The 16881-nt window shown below is 45.0% G+C and overlaps 1 protein-coding gene across 3 annotated transcripts in view; it reads right to left on the bottom strand.

Moving 5' to 3' along the window:
• Positions 1-9646: 9646 nt before the first annotated feature.
• Positions 9647-16881, bottom strand: part of LOC144121744 (sulfotransferase 1B1-like) — an 86106-nt gene continuing 78871 nt past the window's right edge. The window contains exon 3 of one of the 3 annotated variants that reach the window (XM_077655114.1): positions 9647-11260. In XM_077655114.1, coding sequence (XP_077511240.1) covers positions 10288-11260 — 973 coding nt within the window. In that variant the 3' untranslated portion in view covers positions 9647-10287. The remainder of the gene's footprint in view (positions 11261-16881) is intronic. The other 2 variants (XM_077655116.1, XM_077655115.1) reach the window with 2 other exon arrangements.

The raw sequence follows: 16881 nt of genomic DNA, 5'->3' as shown, positions 1-16881 counted from the left end.
AAACGCACCTAGAGTTTATCTTGCCAGAGGGCTCCCTAAATAATAATGCGAAATTCATAAAGAATTTTTGATGTCAATCTGGTAGAAAAAATTTACTTCAAAAGCTCATTAAGAATCTACAGTGTTGTGTTGATGCGAATAGACAGCATAGGCGACCTTTTTGATTAATTTGTGATGGCTCACCACAATTATGTCATAATGATATAAAAAATTCAAGATCCGTTTTTTAAGGTGATTCTGCGCCATTTCCTTTCATGAAAAACATACTTCCAAATAATGCCTTAATTTAACCCACAACGACCGTCTCAAGAAATTATTCTCTGATGCATTAAGAGCGACACAGACGCAGCACGATCCTTCGGAATAACCTAGTACACGCTACTCTCGATAAGAAACCCCCGACAGCAATAGGCTCATGCTTTCGACTAGATGCAAGACATCGAAGCAATTATAAAGCGACACTGCTGTTAGAAACACGGCAAGAGACTTCATCTCCGATACACGCTAGCCTAACCGTAACTGCGCGTCGTCTAATGCTATCTGCATGTTTCTGTCCTCCTGTTATCAAAATTAACACACAGTAGAAACTGGACAATCAATGAGCACGAAACTAAATAATTACTGAGCTTGCGCAGGAATGAATGGGTTTATTTGGCTCATGGGAGTTCAACGTCCCAAAACGGCTCGGGCTATGAGGGACGGCGTCGTGAAGTGCTCCGAAAATTTCGAGCATATCTATCGTTCTTTAATGTGCACTGATATCTCACAGTACACGAGCTTCTACCATCTCACGTCCATCGAAATGCGACCGCCGCGGCCGGAATCGAACCCGCGTCTTTCGGGTCCGCAGCCGAGCACCATTGCCATTGGGCAACGCGCCGGCTTAAGGAAGGAGCGTCCAAAAGCCAAGGTCGGAAGATTTTAGTCGGCAGGGCCACTGCTTCTACAGCCTTAAATTATTGATTCCCCAATCAGCGTTAAAGTCTGCAAGGAATAGAAAATAAAGAGAGGCAATCCTAACCCACAAATTTATCCTTAAACGAGTTTGGATCAACAACTCCAAAGGCGACTGAAATTCTATGAGCTTTATTCCGGTATTGACGCAATTCTTTAAAAAAGGTGCTTCACATGTTCAGAGGAAGAATGATACCACAAAAAACAAGCCTATGACGGTCACAGTATGTGATATTACCTCCGTATCTCTTTAACCCCCCCACCCCCCCCCCCCCCCATTCCACGTGATACGAAGTTTGCCCCGCCCTTTATGTTTAAATTCTCTTTCTTTCTACACTTTATGCTCTCCACCTGCTGCTCATCATTTCTCTGGAACCCCTGGCTACTACACTCCACCCCACACCGCCTTAATTTTTGCTGTTTCTCGGCTTTCCCGTGCTTTCCCCCACTTCCGACTTTTTCTTCTTTTTCTTTTTTGTCTTCTGGCTATTTCGTTCTGCCGCATTGCTCAATTCTCTTATCCATGTTTTTCTAGGTCAACGCATCCAGTCGTTCTATGCCACCTGTAAGATCTGGACAATGCCCTGCAACACAGCGAATTCGCAAGCAGTTACGCTGCGCCGCCACGCCCACGGTGCCCCCTGGGAGTTACAGTACTGCGGCCGGTGAGCGCGCCGGCGCAACGTCTTATCAATGTGCGGCTATCAGTGTTGTTTGCATCGCCACACGGTTCTCCGCTGCACGCATTTTGGATTTATACGATGGATGTCTTCCTCTATCAATCGCCATAAGATGAGACGGGTGCATCGAAAGATGGCATCGCATCTGACGTAGCTTGTATAGAAGTTTGGTACAGTGTTAGAACCTGTCAGATGGGTAGCTGGCGAGGCTCCTTTCATCACGGTTTGCTTCTTGTCCTGGCAGATCAGTGTAAGTTGGCCCAGCGTAAATATTCATGGTCCAGACGTGGTGCTACATGCATAAGCCCTATTAGTTGCCTTTAGTTAGTACTCGAAGTAAAAGTTGGAGAGCGCAGGTGGTCGTAAAAACATGGCGATGCTGTTCTTTAAAACGTCTGATCGGCAGCAGGACGGGTGAGGCGGCAGCGTTGAAACGCTCGTTGTGCGAAAAATATCTTCGTTGCGCTGCAGTCTCAGTACATGCAGATAATAGGTTGCAGAACGACGTTGTTCAGCAGCTTTCGCGTGAAAGATTGGACGTCGTCACCGATCGCGCTCTCACTTCCTCCCTCCTTTGGCGCCACGCGTCGGTTTCTAGCCATTTCCTTATTTGCCTGCCCGAATGCTGTAACCATTTAATACCGCGCATATACCGGCGCCCGCAAATTTAACCCGAACTCTCGCGTGCGTGGATTTGACTGGCATTACATCTGCTGAGCGTTGCCTGCGGTAGGCTAGCTGAAGCCCAGTCGGTATCGTCATCCACCGCACCGTGCAGCGAAGGCAAGCGCTACGCGACGCTAATATAGTGTGTCATTCCAAGTGGCACGCTTGAGGGTTCATGTTACGTATGCGGGCGGTGGTGCACAATTTGAAGGGGCACGATTCTGAGGCGTTCAGGGTACGTACTTTAGCCACGTCCGCCGTCAGAACGCTGATAGGATACCTGCATACTTAGGTGACCGAGAACTTCACAGACTATGCCTTAACGCATTCAAATATTCATCGAACCGTTTTAGAGCTGCACAGTTGCAATTATGTACACGCAATTACAGAGCAGTATCGTTCAGCGCACAGGCTACCGGCTAGCATACCCACCCAGCTATCTTTGCCCTGCTGTGGGCGTAGTCAGGCCGATGATGATGATGATGAGTTTCTAATCAACTTTCAGCCACAAAGTGAATAAATTACATAATTTACATTCATAAAAACCGCAAAAGTTAAAAAACAAAAAACAGGCCCCTATGCTTTCCTTTGCTTAATATACTATATATGTATGTCATAACGAGCCTTTGATCGCCCACCCTTGTCTCCTCAATCGATAAGGTTAAGATGTCTATAGTACTGCTCTCGTGGCCTTCAAACTGGACACACACACAACAGTCACTATAAATCGCTTTCAGATGACACATATGAAATATTTATCGCGTACCTGAGAAAGATGAAAGAAGAACGAAAAAAAAAATCTAAATTTTTCAGCCGCTTTGCGATATACGTAGCACAACTAAATAATCTCGGGATCAGTGAAACTAGCTAATTTTCATAGGAATGAACAGATGGAGCATAGCGAAAGAACCGATACTTGTGGTGCGTCTCTTATACACTGAGTGATTTTGGGGCGTTCAACTTCATAAACCAAACAATGCTGGAGGTCAGCTATTCCTGAGCTCGCTAATTAACCGTACGCCAGGCGGTATGCACACGCATATTTTGGCACATTCAGATTGCTTCAAGTTACTGGCTGTTGTCTTTTATGAAATCTCGCTGGCAACACGCCGCAATAGCTGCGTGTGAGGCATGAACACGTGTTATCAGTTATTATAGTTTGTGATTTCATACTTTGCCCTCGTCTTGAAGCTTCCGTGTGCAACAATTTAAACTTTTTTTCATATACATACTTGTTAACAATAAAAAAACTTACTTTCTTAGCGAATAATTTTTACCTAATGTCATAAACGTGCGTGGGTAAGACTAGGTTTTTCGTAGAGACATTGTTTACCTGTTTCAGTTTTCCTTTTTAATATTTCAGCCAGATTGTTCACTGGCTACTACAATCTCGAAAGCAGAAACGTTTACTTACGGTGGCACTAAGGTGATGTTGGTTCTCTTTATCGGGTCCACTGCGCGTTTCATTCAGTTCCTCCGGTGGCCGGGCGATAGATGTTTACTCAAATATTAAATAGGAAAAGCTTCGCGCTAGTTCGAATTTATATGCATGCATGAGTGACAGCTAGGCCTATCGAAATTTTTTACGGGTTCCAGATATGCGTCGCGAGAACTTATTCATGCATGTGTATCTTGCGGGAAATATGATATATGCGCTTCTCAATATTTGACACTCTTCTTGAATCTTGTTTTCTACGTTTCCCCTTAGCGAAACATACAGACCGACTACATAAATAATCTCATTTCAAAAAGAATATAAAGCAATGAGGTCTCCTTTGGCAATCATACTGTCACGCGGTTTGATGAGCCACGCTGTAGTTGATTTCAATTCTGTGCGAGAATCTCTCTACTCTGAAACCTCCACAAGCTGAAATGAATTCACTCCGCGGTTCCTTCAAACAAAAAAAAGGTTAACGACAGGTTATCTTGTTTGTCTCTTTCTTCTGGAGAACCGCATTTGAGATAATGATATAGCGGGATTATCAAACCGAACGCTTAGTTTAGAATAAAAAGCAACATATTTTATTCCTCATGGTACTAGAAAAAACCATCATTAAGGCAATTTTTCAAGGACAAGTTGCCGGGCTAGTTGGTAATGATCCATTCTTGTTGACAGCGCGTTAAAGCACAGGGACAGAAGAAACACAGAGGACGACGTCACAGGCGCTGAACTTCAACTTTATTCAAGAATCATCGAAACACTGCATATATACCCATGACAGAGATGCCACCAAGCGGCGAAAGTTTTATGCGCTCGTGGAAACAGAGATGATAAGGCAGATGGGGCAAAATGACAGACTAAAAAAAAACAAAAAATTTTGAACAGAGCAGGAAAAAGCAGAGCAAGAAGATGCAAAAAACTTTACCAAGTCATTTGAAAGAATTACTCCGACACGTGAAAACAGTGGCGCAGATGACAGACAGAATTTTGAAGACGGTTCCCGAAAACATTGAACCAAAATATACGCGTAAAACAAAAATCAAACGTGGCGAAAAAAGAAAAGCATAGTGGCAAGGAAAAACCAACAATGAAAAAGCACAGTGGTGATTGGATAGGCAAACGAAAATTTAACGATATAGGTGAAGCCTACAATTAACGCGGCTAAACACAGAAGATAAAATGCACTGGATAGATAAAACGGTAAAAAACTGGGAGGATCATGAAAGATGAAGCCAACAAAAACCCGGCTAAAGCTAAAAGATGAGGTGCATAAAAACAATAAGAGCGAAAAGGAGAGAATAGTGGGAAAAGAAATTTTTGTTTAACTCCTTTGTAAAACCATTACTACTTCAAACAGGCCCCGATAGAAAGATTAACTCTTTTTTCGACAATGAAACCGAGGGTGCACTTACACATTCACCCTCGTGCCTAGCAATCTCGGTTGCTTCCAATATTTCACGTGTCAACTTGTTCCTGTGCTTTTTTATCACAGTGGCTTTTTCGAACAAAGGATGGCAGGGATTTTGTGGGTCACAGTTTCGGCAGTGGACGGGCAGATTCCTGAGTGAAGTACCAGATAAATCGTTCTTGTGTTCCCTCAGCCTATCATTGATACATCGGCCTGTTTGGCCGATGTATACCTTGCGACAGGACAAAGGAATTGAGTAAACGACGCCTTCCGCGCATGCCGTAGAGGGATCTCTGTGCCGAATGGTGCAACCTCTTTTTCTTTTCTCTTTTTCATTTACAATCCTACAGAGCTGCGAAAGGCGCTGAGGGGCGGAAAAAGCGACGTCCACTCCTGCTTTGCTTTCAATTTTTTTAAGGTTGTGTGAAATTTGGTGCATGTAGGGGATAACAGCAACCTTTTTATATTGCCTGCGCGCTTCAGCCGGAGCCCTCCTATTCTCGCGCTTGATAATTTTCAGAACTTTTTCTGCAACGGAACTAAGCAATTGTGGCGGGTACCCTGAGTGCGTGAGCCTGCTTATCTGGTTTGTGAAGCTTTCCTGATGTTTGTGCTCACATGACTTGTTCATTGAATTAAGAAAGGAAGACTGGATAATACCTCTTTTCACCAGCTTCGAGTGAGCGGAGTCATTAGGTAGGATGGCCTTTTTGCCCCTCGGTTCAAATGCCCAGCACACGTGATTGGGCATGAAGAAAATCCTTAGCTCCAGGAAGCGCAAGGAATCATTGTCCGGTAGTTCGTGTGTTAGTTCGAGTGGAGCTAAAGTACACTTAAAAACACTAAAAATTTGAGGCACTTCCTGAATAAAAGCTTCGTTGTCGCAGTCTAAAAGGACTAAAAAATCATCGACGAAGCGGAAAATTTTTTGAACGCTTGAATGCTCAAATTGGTTCCTGAGAGCTCTGTCATGCATGGCAAGAAAAATATCGCTAAGCACGGGGGCAATGCATGATCCTATACAGATTCCTTGCTTTTGAATGAAACGTGACCCATTCCATTCAGTAACAGTTGATTTTAGGTATACAAAGAGCAATTCCAAGAACCCATCCACCGAAACACCACACTCATTCTGGAAGGTTATGGCGCCGTGATTGTCGATAGCTTCGCGAACGCATTTCATGAGGTCATTTTGAGGGATAGAGTAAAACAAATCCTTGACGTCTATAGAAAATCCGCGAAAGACTTTACCTCTATTCGCATTCAAAAACCCAATGACTTGTTCCGTGTTCTTCACCAGAAAGGGATCATAAATAGAAAGCAATTTCAGGTTATCTTGCAAGTACTTAGCTACATCTTTCTGCCAGGTATTTTTCTCCGAAACAGTAACACGAAGAGGGCACCCTACCTCGTGTGTTTTGGCGTTGAAGAACATTCGCAAGCAAGTGTTATTGTTACCTTCTATTGAACGAGCCAGCTTTTCGAGATTCAATCTTTGGCAAAGTTTTTTAGCGACATTTCTTTGCTTGGTTGCTAAAGTGACCGGGCTATTTTTAAACGCTGACTGAATTGCTTCGGCGGCCTTGGACAGGTACAATTGTTCAGGTAGAATCACAAACCCCCCCTCCTTGTCAGCAGTTAGCAGAGATAAATGGTTATCACTTAAATGCGAAATTGTTGTTTTTATTGGAAACTTCTTTCCTTCAGACTTGCTTCGCATCAACACGTCCACCCCGTCCGCGATACATCTATCTGCTTCCCCCGAGGGGGCAAGCCTGGAGACTTGCCTGACCACTGTGAGCAGTTCTGGCGCTGTCCTCTTAGGTTGCACAGCGAACTTTGGCACATGAACAAGGAATCGCTGAACATCCTCCGGGATTGACGTGACACCTTCAGCGAGGTGCACCTGGTTCACGGCGCAGTTCTTCCTAGAAGGCACTAGTGCACGCAGACTCGGTAGGACTTGTTGCCACAAGAATTCAGTGGTCCGGTCGGCAATGATAGAAGTTTCACGCCGTGAACCAGGTTCACCTCGCTGAAGGTGTCACGTCAATCCCGGAGGATGTTCAGCGATTCCTTGGCCACGGGCCAAAGTTCGCTGTGCAACCTAAGAGGACAGCGCCAGAACTGCTCACCTTTGTCAGGCAAGTCTGCAGGCTTGCCCCCTCGGGGGAAGCAGATAGATGTATCGCGGACGGCGTTGACGTGTTGATGCGAAGCAAGTCTGAAGGAAAGAAGTTTCCAATATAAAAAAAAACAATTTCGCATTTAAGTGATAACCATTTATCTCTGCTAACTGCTGACAAGGAGGGGGGGTTTGTGATTCGACCTGAACAATTGTACCTGTCCAAGGCCGCCGAAGCAATTCAGTCAGCGTTTAAAAATAGCCCGGTCACTTTAGCAACCAAGCAAAGAAATGTCGCTAAAAAACTTTACCAAAGATTGAATCTCGAAAAGCTGGCTCGTTCAATAGAAGGTAACAATAACACTTGCTTGCGAATGTTCTTCACCACCAAAACACACAAGGTAGGGTGCCCTCTGCGTGTTATTGTTTCAGAGAAAAATACCTGGCAGAAAGATGTAGCTAAGTACTTGCAAGATAACCTGAAATTGCTTTCTATTTATGATCCCTTTCTGGTGAAGAACACGGAACAAGTCATTGGGTTTTTGAATGCGAATAGATGTAAAGCCTTTCGCGGATTTTCTATAGACGTCAAGGATTTGTTTTATTCTATCCCTCAAAATGACCTCATGAAATGCGTTCGCGAAGCTATCGACAATCACGGCGCCATAACCTTCCAGAATGAGTGTGGTGTTTCGGTGGATGGGTTCTTGGAATTGCTCTTTGTATACCTAAAATCAACTGTTACTGAATGGAATGGGTCACGTTTCATTCAAAAGCAAGGAATCTGTATAGGATCATGCATTGCCCCCGTGCTTAGCGATCTTTTTCTTGCCATGCATGACAGAGCTCTCAGGAACCAATTTGAGCATTCAAGCGTTCAAAAAATTTTCCGCTTCGTCGATGATTTTTTAGTCCTTTTAGACTGCGACAACGAAGCTTTTATTCAGGAAGTGCCTCAAATGTTTAGTGTTTTTAAGGGTACTTTACCTCCACTCGAACTAACACATGAACTGCCGGACAATGATTCCTTGCGCTTCCTGGAGCTAAGGATTTTCTTCACGCCCAATCACGTGTGCTGGGCATTTGAATCGAGAGGCAAAAAGGCCATCCTACCTTATGACTCCGCTCACTCGAAGCTGGTGAAAAGAGGTATTATCCAGTCTTCCTTTCTTAATTCCTTGAACAAGTCATGTGAGCAAAAACTTCAGGAAAGCTTCACAAACCAGATAAGCAGGCTCACGCACTCAGGGTACCCGCCACAATTGCTTAGTTCCGTTGCAGAAAAAGTTCTGAAAATTATCAAGCGCGAGAATAGGAGGGCTCCGGCTGAAGCGCGCAGGCAATATAAAAAGGTTGCTGTTATCCCCTACATGCACCAAATTTCACACATCCTTAAAAAATTGGAAGCAAAGCAGGAGTGGACGTCGTTTTTTCCGCCCCTCAGCGCCTTTCGCAGCTCTGTAGGATTGTAAAATGAAAAAGAGAAAAGAAAAAGAGGTTGCACCATTCGGCACAGAGATCCCTCTACGGCATGCGCGGAAGGCGTCGTTTACTCAATTCCTTTGTCCTGTCGCAAGGTATACATCGGCCAAACAGGCCGATGTATCAATGATAGGCTGAGGGAACACAAGAACGATTTATCTGGTACTTCACTCAGGAATCTGCCCGTCCACTGCCGAAACTGTACCCACAAAATCCATGCCATCCTTTGTTCGAAAAAGCCACTGTGATAAAAAAGCACAGGAACAAGTTGACACGTGAAATAGTGGAAGCAACCGAGATTGATAGGCACGAGGGTGAATGTGTAAGTGCACCCTCGGTTTCATTGTCGAAAAAAGAGTTAATCTTTCTATCGGGGCCTGTTTGAAGTAGTAATGGTTTTACAAAGGAGTTAAACAAAAATTTCTTTTCCCACTATTCTCTCCTTTTCGCTCTTATTGTTTTTATGCACCTCATCTTTTAGCTTTAGCCATGTTTTTTGTTGGCTTCATCTTTCATGATCCTCCCAGTGTTTTATCGTTTTATCTATCCAGTGCAATTTATCTTCTGTGTTTAGCCGCGTTAATTGTAGGCTTCACCTATATCGTTAAATTTTCGTTTGCCTATCCAATCACCACTGTGCTTTTTCATTGTTGGTTTTTCCTTGCCACTATGCTTTTCTTTTTTCGCCACGTTTGATTTTTGTTTTACGCGTATATTTTGGTTCAATGTTTTCGGGAACCGTCTTCAAAATTCTGTCTGTCATCTGCGCCACTATTTTCACGTGTCGGAGTGTTTCTTTCAAATGACTTGGTAAAGTTTTTTTGCATCTTCTTGCTCTGCTTTTTCCTGCTCTGTTAAAAAATTTTTGTTTTTTTTTAGCCTTTGTCATTTTGCCCCATCTGCCTTATCATCTCTGTTTCCACGAGCGCATAAAACTTTCGCCGCTTGGTGGCGTCTCTGTCATGGGTATATATGCAGTGTTTCGATGATTCTTGAATAAAGTTGAAGTTCAGCGCCTGTGACGTCGTCCTCTGTGTTTCTTCTGTCCGTGTGCTTTAACGCGCTGTCAACAAGAATGAATTTTTCAAGGACATCCTACCAAGCGAAAAAAGTAAATGTCACTCGACTTCCAAAGTAATTTTTTTTATTTATTTACATTACCCCTCAAGGCCAGTGGCATTACAAGGGGGAGTGGGTAATATCCAAAAAACGTAGCGAAAATACAGTTGGTTACCTGATTGTTAAGTAGCATCTAATGTATGTTAGCTAGTGCTACGCGCAACTGCTCATAATTTGCATTGCCAACAACTTCTGCGGGAAGGTGGTTGGTTGGTTGCGTGACAATTAGACGTGGCCTTTCATATTGCTTCAACGTTCAGGTGCCAAAGAGAACACTCAGCACTATGCCGCATGTACGCTTTTAGCTAGTAAAGGGCAACACCTATAGCGCAGCAAATGCACTGTCCTGAAAATGAAGAGGAAACTTCACATCTCTGTTGCATTCTCTTCGGACTTTCCACATATGCATTCTTTAGCACGCGCTGAAAGCCATTCGCATGGTCTCAGCTCTGATGTCCTTCCAAAGGTTCATGAAAGATGACGATTTCTCGCATTCGCGAATCCTGGACTCCATTCGTCGCAGAAGTTCCGGTGTGAAGTAGTCTTTCCAGCCTCCAAACTTGGCGGTTCTTACAAGGGAGTATCGGTTTCTGTCCCCCTCGTAGCCTTCCTTGCAGGTTGGCTGCTCTGGCGAAAACGAATCTTGCCATTGGGGCAGTGTGTTGTCAGAAAAGTCGACGACCACCACGCCTCGCATGTATTCGGGGCTAGAACGATACAGCAGTTGTTCTAGCTGCTTTTTATCCTCTTCTAAGGCCTTGCCAAATCGTTCTCCCAAGAAGTGCGCCAGCTTTAATATTACGTTGCTAGTGTGCTCTTTTAGTTCCTCGTAAGTGATAAAGAACACATTAGGTTGGTCTCGTAGTGCGTATGCAGAGGCCACGTGTTCAAAGTAATCACCGTAACCAAAATTTCCGTTCACGAATACATCCACAAACTCTTCGAATGTACCGTCTTGGAACTCATAGAAGCTGAGGTTGCTAGCCATCTTGTAGAAGGAGACGCACACATCCCAGGGATTGCGGGCAACGTAGACGTACTTGCCTTTTTTAGTCAATATGCCTTTATTTAAAGGCAAGTGTGTCGAAAAGCTTCTCAGTGGCAAAGTGGATTTCCACCCCTTAATATCAGCGTACTCTAAGAAGCGCCATTCTTTGCCAAGTTCTTCGTGCGTCGTGATGGTTTCTCCCTCTCTCAGAATAAGCTGAATGATGAACTGCACCCAGTGTGTTCCACTCTTGGGAAATGCAGACTGCACGACGTCACCCTCTCCAGCTCTGAACTTCAAGTTTTCTCTGAAGATGTTTGGAACTATGCTCAAGCACCTTGGTACTCCGTCTATAATCTTGTACCTGGGCGTCTTGCACTGCATTTTCGAGTCGAGTCTGAAAATATATGAACAACACCAGGATAAGTTATCGTCGAACATTTGCAGGTTGTGAGCATGAATAAAAGCAGCCACCTCCGCGATGGTGTGCGAGTGCTGATGGCGGTCGTGCCTGTAACTTGCTCTAGCACTCCCGATTCAGGGCACAACGAAGCAGCAAAGCAAAAAAAATGACATACCTAAGGCGTGCAAAAACTCTTGTATTTCAAATAATGAGCTAGAAAAAGCTTCACCTCTGTGCACTAAAACTATAACGGCAAATTCATGTTTTGTAGAACAGTTTCAATCGGTACCTGAGTGCCAATGCATATGCTGATCATAACACTTGGCTTTATTAAATGTGCTAATGCTTGCTTATATTATCGAGTAAATGGTCAACTATGGCTGCGCAGAAGCGCTCTTGGCTCTTTTCTTGGGCAGCTAAGACTGTACAGCTTTTCCTAATACGGTTGTATAGGTTCAAGTAGGCTAATACACTTTGAGTGCTCTGCTGACAGCTGAAGAGTACTGGATTAAACTTTGCAGGGCGCCGGAAGAAGTCCGCAGTCGCCTGATAATGAGAAGAGAGGAAGGAGCATTTAGGCCCTCAGTGCCTTCATGCAATATCGGGCGACAGGGTATACAGCGAGGTAGAGCTACATTAAACGTTTCTCCTAAAACTCGAGTCCCGGAAACTATCGTCCGCAGTTATACGCGAATCAGCGCGTCAGCTCGAAACTCTGGCGTCCGCGGGTACCATGAACAAGACAAGAATCACAAATTTTCTCGGTGTCCGTGTTTGCTCTCAGCGCGCGTAACCCACCGTCTTTCTTCCGGCGATTACAGTCACCGCGGTTTATGTCCCGCTGTAACCTCGGCTCTGTCAGCAGCCGATCGTTTTGCTTTCCTTACCGGCCACACCTTTGTCGGGTGGTTTCCATCACAGCCATGGTGCCTGCACAAAGCAGACTTGTTCGCTGACTGACAATGCCGTGCACATCTTCGAACCACATCGCAAAACAGGACCTCCAATGAGATTTTATCCAATTAGCAGCACTATCACACAAACATTTTAATGCCGGCTAAGGCAGCGCAGCACATCACAAGGCTAGCGCGGCCGCAGGATCATCTCGTGGCAGCCATAATGGATTATCAGTGGCGCTCTCAATAGGCCATGAAAGTTTTCAATAGCGGCGATCGATCACGCCTGTCTCCCCCTCACGGTCGTCATTATTCGCACGTGTAGCCAAGCTGAGCATGAAAAAGCCGGCATTGTATTAGCCATCCCCTCCGCCTCAGCCTCCCACATCCGTAGCGATGCTAAAAGTACCATGAGATTTTTCTCGATGGGGTGAACCACGCCGTCGCGAACTCCCTTCTTCGCCCTTTTACTCTCAATCCCCACTCAAATAATGACGACAATCTCTACTGTTTTTTATTCTATAAATCTCGTTCTCGTTGGGTTTTGGTGCTTCAGTTGGCATGACCCTTTGCTCATTTAACCACTGTTCGCGTTTTTCCTTTCTGTGACATCCACACCTGCAACAATGCCTACGGGTGATTTGTAGTACCATAATGAATAAATAAATAATAAATAAATAAATAAATAAATAAATATTGGCTCCCGCGCAGTCGGTGCACGCGGGTAATAAGGCCGTCCACAACTTTGATCGAGGTTTCTTTAGATCGCGAGCCATGGCCGAGCGATACCTCCGGTTTGCTAGGGAGCGTATGGTTACATATAACGGTATCACTCTCCGTTATAAGAATGCAGTCCGAAAGAGAAGAGAGGGAGAATAAAATTAATAATATGAGTTAATTACGTGGGTGGATCACACACGTCCAGGAAACCATTGTCGAATAAGGCCATTCTGGCCTGACCGATCAGCTGGCGCCGAAGGGGAAGCTCTGTGTGAGCCAGCTTCGCCTCCCAATGCTCATGGCTAAGTTCCTGTGAACAGTACACTTTACGTAGCTCGGAGCAGTTCCAAACTATTTAGAAGATGTCCGAAATCTCTCCGCATGCCCGGTAGGTCATTAGAGGGCAACGAGCCGGCTGACAGGATAGCTCGAGGACATACATTCCGAGCCGTCTCGCCGTCCACCTCCGAACCTTCGTCTCCACTAACTTACGGTGAAATCATAGACAACCACCGACTCAGTCGTATGGGAAGGAATAAGGTAATATTGAAAAAGGATGCAGAGCGCTAGTTTTGACAGCGTGGCCCATGCTGTATGAAATGGATTGTTATTAAAAAAATGGCGATTTACGGCTCTTGGAAGCACAGCTGTGATGGACGGTGCTCACGTAGCTTAACATACCGCGCTCCCTGATTGCAAATTCACGCTTTGCAGCAAACGTTAGGGCCGCCACAGTTTTTTCCTTAAGTTAGTGCGCGTGAAAACACAGTGCTCAGAACGCGTCATACGTCATAATGATACCGAGTCGGTCAAAGCAAAAAAAAAATATAGTGGTTACCCGCCTTACATGAACACTGACTGTGCCGGGGTATGTGTGAAAAGGCAAAGGGAGCAATAGTAAGCCATATTACGCATATGGCAACCTGCCTGTCAACTTCCCCGATCGGTCTTCTATCCTGGGTTGTCATATTAATGCTGGCGCTCAGGGCCAATTCGAATGCTGCCCAAAGGATAAACAGTAGCGAAAAAAGCAAAGCGAACCAAAAAGGACGACGTTTGCAGATAAACACTAGAGGAACTTTTGATATCACTAAAGGACTGCTTCCCAAAAAAGCTAGATGGCATTTTAGAGAAAGGTGGAACCAAGATTAATATTTTGATTGGCATAAGGCACGCAGCACTGCATGAAAGTTTAGGTTTCCGTGGTGTTGTTGTCAATATACTTTCAATTACCGATAGCGCCTGTGACACAGTTCAGATATCTTCTGTATTCCGTGCCTATCTATCAACATCCTGATCAGCGTGACTACACCCACTGCAGAGCGAAGGCCTCTCCCATGTCTCTCCATTAACCCTGCGCTCCGCCATTTCCGGCCACAGTGTGCTCTCAATCGTTTTATTCTCATCCGCCAACCGAACTTTCTGATTCCCTTGCTACGCTTGCCTTCTCTCGAAATCCACTCCCATAACCTTAAGGAAAAACGATGATGTTGCCTTCGCAGTACATGCCCTGCCCAAGCCCATTTCCTCCTCTTGATTTCGAATAAGATGCCGTTAACCTGCGTTTGTTCCCTCACCCACTCTACCCGCTTCCATTCTCTTAACGTTGCACCTATTATTTTTCTTTCCATAGCTCGTTGCGTTGTCCGTACCTAAAAAGAGCCCTTTTCGTTCGCCTCCACGTTTTTTTCCGCATAGGCTAGTTCAGGTTACATACTGCAGTTGTATACTTTTCTCGATCCGTGCGCCTAGCGTGTGGGGTGCGGCGGTTAAAATATATGCCTGTAGGGTACCCTGTGCACAACTAGCCAAATTTAATTAAACGTATATTGCCGGCGGGTTTAAGAACGCAATACATGCGAAGTTCAATTTATTTATATTTCATTTGTTCGGTGATATATTATATTGATATGATTGGATTAGAAGCCTCACCACAAAAAAAATATTCGGCGTAATGACCGAAAACAATTCCGGAAATTTATTGCAGAATAATTCATATTTAGATTACGACATGTACCCTGAAGCTGGGAAAGCACATGTCGTCCGTCCGTATCCTGTCCGTATGTTCTCCTTGTCTTGCATTCAGTAGCCTGGCAATGCTGGTGCACGTGGTGCATTCGCTGTGTGGTCCCTGTGGGCGCTTTATAGGAGTTATGTCTAAACTCGGATCCCCAACTGTGACATACGCGTTGACATACAGCTCGCCACTCCCCTTGGTTACGGCAACCAATGGCTCCTCGCGTGCAAGAAACCAACTAACACGGTTTTCGACAGAGCAATCCTGCATTCGCAGATATCAGCTATTTATAACGCAGTGTCGCTATCTAGAGTATCCTTCCGACGGTGCGGCATAAGAGCGCTGTCTCCACCACCGTGCCTCCAGCCGTTCGCGCCAAGCCAACATCTTTTCTGCGGCGGATCCTTGGCGCCAGCGTCTGAAAGTATGCTAAGATTTTTTGGTCTCGAACGTAATGAGCCCTGAGATAAAGAGTGTCAAAAATGAATCTTTATTGAAAACAACTGCGCTGACCTGTACTGAGTGGCTGGTAGGAGGAATAACTACTGCACAAGCAAGTCTCTCCTCAGAGTAGCATAGCCTCTGCTGTCGGTGCGGCCTGGCTCACCCTAACTTAATATTTTAAGACGCTGCTCTCGAAACCTGATTCCGTGCGAACGATGAGCGGTGTTCAAGGAGGCCAGCGCAGCGCCTTTCGCATTCGGCCGCCAACGGGCACCCTTCAGCCCCATGCACCACCATATTATCGGTTGACGCCGCAAACTGAGGTCGCCAAGATCGACCTCGACTGAAAGCTTCAGTTATCTATTTGGGTCAAAGCGTGCACTTGCCGCAAACGGGGTCGGCAACTCGTCTCATTTTCCACCGCATGGCCGGCGCCGATGTTGCCGCTATAGCGACAACCATGGTCGGTTCCGCCTTGTGAACAGCAGTAACCATGGTTAACAAATACTACGGTTATTGTAACTGCGGTTAAGCGTGTTCGTCTTACAAGGGTATGACAACGGTGTTAGATCAGTCTTTGCTAACTGGTGAGCCAAATGGCCTTATATCTGTGTAAACATATTGATCATGGGCAAACAATTCAGAACTAATATGATTTCTATAATAAGAGCTATAAGTAGCTTAACCTACGAGATAGCATTCAGCGTTTGCGCTATCACTGGAGTCAAAATTAAATTAAATAACTGGGATCAATGGGAAAGCCCCCCCCCCCCCCCCCCGACACCAGCATGAGAGGCCGATAAGTAGAGTATACAAGTGGTAGCAACCACATCTGAATACATATGAGTAGTGTACATTCATCATAGTATTTGGGGGATACTGAGAAAGTTATTTCTTTGCGTGCATTGTGCCCTGCGTGTCGGCGTCGTAGCACGTGATCGTCCTCTGCAGAAGCCTGCCAATAAAAAACAAGAAAATACGTAACAGCTGCAGCTGAAAGAGATGAATGTTGCCGAATTATCTTAAGGAGTGCACATCATTTTTCTGGCATTCCTCCGTAATGCAATTTACGTAGCTTAGATTATTCGGACAGCACTTCTGCGTATTCCTTTTACGGAGTCTGAATAATTATTACGGAAGCTACATTTTAAATTTACGGTAAGCATCGGACAACAATATACCAGAAGCTTTTGCCATAAAAGCGGTCAAATTTCGTCTGTCATAAAATTCGCTGTAAAACAGGCGTGCTTTGGTCCTGCATAAATTTTTCTGATTGGTCGACAGAATTAAGACGTCATTAAGTAATAAAACGTGAAACCGGCCACAACTCTCACGTCTTCCTCGCCCCTTCTATCCACCTGCATTGCTGCAAACAGAACCCTCATGGCGGAAAAACAATTCGCCTTTGCGGTCTGTCATGAAATTCTCTGTTCTAGTGCATCTCATTCCACACACGTAATCTAATTGTGTCCCCATAGTTCTGTTTGACTCGGCTGTTAATCCCGCCTGGGAGAGTCGAGGAAGTTCACTGGCGATGA

Source organism: Amblyomma americanum, chromosome 2 (assembly GCF_052857255.1).
Source record: "Amblyomma americanum isolate KBUSLIRL-KWMA chromosome 2, ASM5285725v1, whole genome shotgun sequence".
NCBI classification, from domain to species: domain Eukaryota; kingdom Metazoa; phylum Arthropoda; class Arachnida; order Ixodida; family Ixodidae; genus Amblyomma; species Amblyomma americanum.
This window is presented reverse-complemented; position numbering and strand designations above follow the sequence as displayed.